At 46.6% G+C, this 4,371-nt stretch overlaps 1 protein-coding gene across 1 annotated transcript; it reads left to right on the forward strand.

The window, feature by feature from the left end:
- Positions 1-2,736: 2,736 nt before the first annotated feature.
- On the forward strand, positions 2,737-3,617 carry LOC124654718 (alpha-amylase/trypsin inhibitor-like). Its single transcript, XM_047193715.1, has one exon. The coding sequence runs from the start codon at positions 2,789-2,791 to the stop codon at positions 3,470-3,472; it is 684 nt and encodes a 227-aa protein (XP_047049671.1). The 5' UTR covers positions 2,737-2,788; the 3' UTR covers positions 3,473-3,617.
- The last annotated feature ends 754 nt before the right edge of the window (positions 3,618-4,371 follow it).

Consider the following 4,371-nt stretch of genomic DNA (forward strand, 5'->3'; position numbering starts at 1 on the left):
TTTTGGGCTTGCTTTGTGCTGTTTGCCGCAGCAGTGATGATAATCTTGTATCGGTTGGTTGCTATATTAATCTAGCAGGATGAAAACCTGTTTCGAGGAATATCAATGTTTAGATATACTGCCTAGGTTCAGCATACACGTACACTAGTTCCATCATCTTGCTCTAAATGAAATCTTGATTCGACTTTCAAATGCAACAGCTAGAATTACAGGTCTTCTTAATCCTCCATTCCACACAGGAAAAAATCACAAAAGCCTTGCCAGAATGCCTGTGTGTCGCACGCGGCAAAGTCATTGCTTGCCGACATTTGCCGAGTTACAGCGACACCCAAAGTTTCCGATTCCAGTAGTGCAGAGGTAAAAAGAATTCTTAAGTTCAACAGGAAAAAAAGAACATATGGTCCTTATCTGTTCAACGCCCAACAGGCACACGGTACCGCAGACGTCTTCCACACCGGTTTGTTCGATAACTTCGTCTTCTTCCTCAATTTTCTATACATGGCCGAGAATATCTTCTTATTTTCCTCTGGACATTAATGCAATGCAAGCTCACCTTCGTCTCCACCGATGATTCATCCATCGGAAGAAGATTAATACAGTACGTCCAAAATACGCTCTCATGTATACCTACGTCGAGACGTCGACTGATCGATCATGGAATTTATCTGGACAGTAGATATATACCAGACCTACACAATAGGTAGTGTGGGCGTGGCCACGTGACGCATTCTTCTCTTGTTCCTGTCACATCATGCATGTGTGGAAGTCTAGTGCGTAAGACAGATTTGCGCACTGGTGTCGACAAACAGCCAAATCAAGACCGAGAAATCCATCCTCAACCGTTTCAAACGTAGGAAAAATCCAACTGATCAATAGAAACACAAAGAAGAATATTGAGGGCCTAGTGTAAAGTGAAAAATGTAATTAACGGATTTGTGTATGTGCGTGTTTGTGAGCGTCTGCGGTGTACTGTGTTATCAAAAAAAAAAAAAAACACATCAGGCGGCATATTCCTATCAAAGGAAGAAAAAAAAATATCTCGTGACACAACATACCTAGGAATTTAAAAATCAGCTATAGCTACCGAAGTGATCTCGCTTTTCCGCAAGAAAAGCTTCAATTGATACAAGGAGAAACATAGAAAACATATTAGTATGTACGAATTACTCTTTTTTAATTATTCATTTATTGATTGAGATACACCCACATGCATGCACATGCTGCATATCACCTGCAAATGATCGATGCTCACTACTACAAGACTACATACAACGGAACATACTGATCCAAAGCACCAACTTATTTATAGGTATCATCATTGGAGGCCTCACCACCGCTATCCGCCGGACTCCTCTGAAGGGGCGAGGTGGTTGGGGAGGATGGGACGGATCTTCTGGTGGCAAACCCGGCGGCTAGGGGGTGCATGTTTTCTTCTATCTTTGTTACTACATCCATAACAATGGGTGGCAAACCGGGAGGCGTAGATCGGACGGCGGGCAGCTTTCATTTGGTGCTGGATTGTGCTTCCTTGGCTGCTCTTGGCTGCATGAGCAGCCAGGCGGTGGCGGGCGCGTGTGGCGTGGTGCGGAGGCCGCCCGATGACCTTCTAAACAATGCAAGCCTTGAAGTTTGCATCCCTCCCTGGTGCTTCTTGTCTCACCCTCTTGGCCCTAGATATCGGCAACATTTGTCACTTCCTCGGTTGGTGGGGTTTCCCTGAGGTGATGGGGCTCTTGACCGGGCAAAACCTTGGCTGTCAGGCTCCCATGACGGTGACGATGCTGCGAGGGCTGGCTTTGTTCTTGATGGCACCATCGAGGTTAATTCCCTCATCCACGTCCTACCGGTCCATATTTTGCAAAGTTATCCAATGATACTATTTTACATCCCTTAAAGAAAAATATATTCTTTTCCATATTTCGAGAAAATTAGTGCGTAAATTTTTCTCGTGAAGTACTTTCAGAATATTGCAATTTAATACTTCCTCTGGTTCAAATAATTGGCCAAAAGTAGATGTATCTAGGCATATTTTAATGTGTAGATACATTCTTTTTGGACAATTATTTTAAAACAAAGAGAGTATGTTAATTGTTATATTATTCATTTAAAGCCTGATGTTGTAAGGGCTTTCATGTAAAAAACAGGAGTCTCGCTAGATTTGTTCTAAGGCCGGAGGGAGAAAAATTTCAGCACCCTCGGCTAGTCATAATCCAAACTATTGCATGAGTTCCGCTACTTTTGTTCTAAGGTGACGGTTTCGGGTATGTATTTAAGTCAAAATTTTGCAACGTTATCCAACGATACTGTTTTACATATTTGAATATTGCAATTTTTTAGAAATTTGAATATTGCAATTTGATATGTAGGTCGTTTTTATACGTATTATTGCAATAAGATCTAGGAGTATTCTGAAACCTGTTATTGTTGTCTAAACCGTTGTTTATTTTCTTCCTTGTACTTGAACATACCGTTCAACATTTTTGACTCTAGGATTTGCATGTGGTGCATGCGTGCATTGAGGATTTGAGGTGGCACATTTGGATTCTAGAATCGTCACATAGCCACGTTAAACTAATCGTATTCCATGCTGCCTAACATGACCGTGGAAAATGTCTACATTTAGTTTGGACTTTGGACACGCAACCAAACCCTACAACATCATGTATCAGGGGCACGCGGCTATAAATAGCCCCGAGCCAGTGCTGCAAATCTCCATTCTCTATCACTGCCCATGCACACTACCACAGCAGCAAGACATCCAAAAGCAACAACAACAAGCTCATCAGCCATGGCGTCCTCTCGCGTTCTCCAACAGATCGCTCTCGTTCTCCTCGTCGCTGCGGCAGCCACCGATGCGGCCACCATCACCGTCGTTAACAAATGCTCTTACACAGTCTGGCCCGGCGCGCTCCCCGGCGGCGGCGTGCGGCTCGACCCGGGCCAGACGTGGCCTCTCACCATGCCGGCCGGCACCGCCGGCGCCAGGGTGTGGCCGCGTACCGGGTGCACCTTCGACGGCAGCGGCAGCGGCCGTTGCATCACCGGCGACTGCGCGGGTAGGCTGGCCTGCGCCGTCTCCGGCGAGCAGCCGACAACGCTTGCGGAGTACACGCTCGGCCAGGGCGGGGCCCAGGACTTCTTCGACCTGTCCGTCATCGACGGGTTCAACGTACCGATGAGCTTCCAGCCCGTGGGCGGCGCTTCGTGCCGTGGCGCGAGCTGCGCCGTGGACATCACGAAGGAGTGCCTGCCGGAGCTGCAGGTCGCCGGAGGGTGCGCTAGCGCGTGCGGCAAGTTCGGCGGCGACACCTACTGCTGCAGGGGCCAGTTCACGGACAACTGCCCGCCGACCAAGTACTCGCAGTTCTTCAAGGGGAAGTGCCCTGACGCGTACAGCTACGCCAAGGACGACCAGACTAGCACCTTCACCTGCCCGGCCGGAACCAACTACCAGATCGTGCTTTGCCCTTAGATGAAGCATGGATATATAGATAGTCGATAGTCGATACCTATAAATAAGTTGGTGCTTGGATCAATATGTACTACTCTATGTAGTCTTCTACAAGTGAGCATCGATCATTTGTATGTGCTATGCAACATGTGCATACACATGCCTGTATCTCAACAATAATAAATTACTAGAAAGTTAAATAATGTGTGATTCATACAAGAAAGGTGCCATGGCCACTACAGGAATGGCGTGATACGTCGAGGGTCTTTTATACGGCGACAGCCAAAAGTTGGGGCCGTCGGCGTATGACCCGGCCAGGCTAACCTGCCCTTTCGACCCTCGGCGTAGCGTTGCCGTCGGCGTAGCGAGGTCTACGCCGAGGGCAGCTCTCGGCATAGCTTTGGCCCTAGGCGTAGACAGGGCTACACCGACGGCCACCCTCGGCGTATGCCAGTTTTCAAATTTATCTAATTTTGTAAAAATCATAACTAATTCATATGATGTCAGAAAAATGCGTACAAGGTATCAAAATGTTCAGAAAAACTTCCTCTATCCATTTATGTCAAAATCATGCATATTTGAATCATGTACAGTACCATGTTAACATAGAAACAATTCAAACACTTTCTTGTATGTCCTCGGGTTCCTGTTTTGGCCAGATGACAATTTAAACGAAGTTAAAAAATCTCGCGGAGTCGCATGGTATTATTTTATGTGTCCTAGTAACCACTCCAAAAGATGGAATTGGGATACGGCAATTATTTTGGAAAACCCTTCACGAACGGGGCTATCAAGTTCGGAATTCTATGACTTTTAGGGCAAATGAGTAGGAAACGACCCGTGACACCGCATAGTTTGTCGGAATGAGGCCATATTTGGCACGTGCGTGATCCCTGGGATGGGAAGCAAGGCCTAGGGAG

This window comes from Lolium rigidum, chromosome 5 (assembly GCF_022539505.1).
Source record: "Lolium rigidum isolate FL_2022 chromosome 5, APGP_CSIRO_Lrig_0.1, whole genome shotgun sequence".
In the NCBI taxonomy this organism is placed as follows: Eukaryota; Viridiplantae; Streptophyta; class Magnoliopsida; order Poales; family Poaceae; genus Lolium; species Lolium rigidum.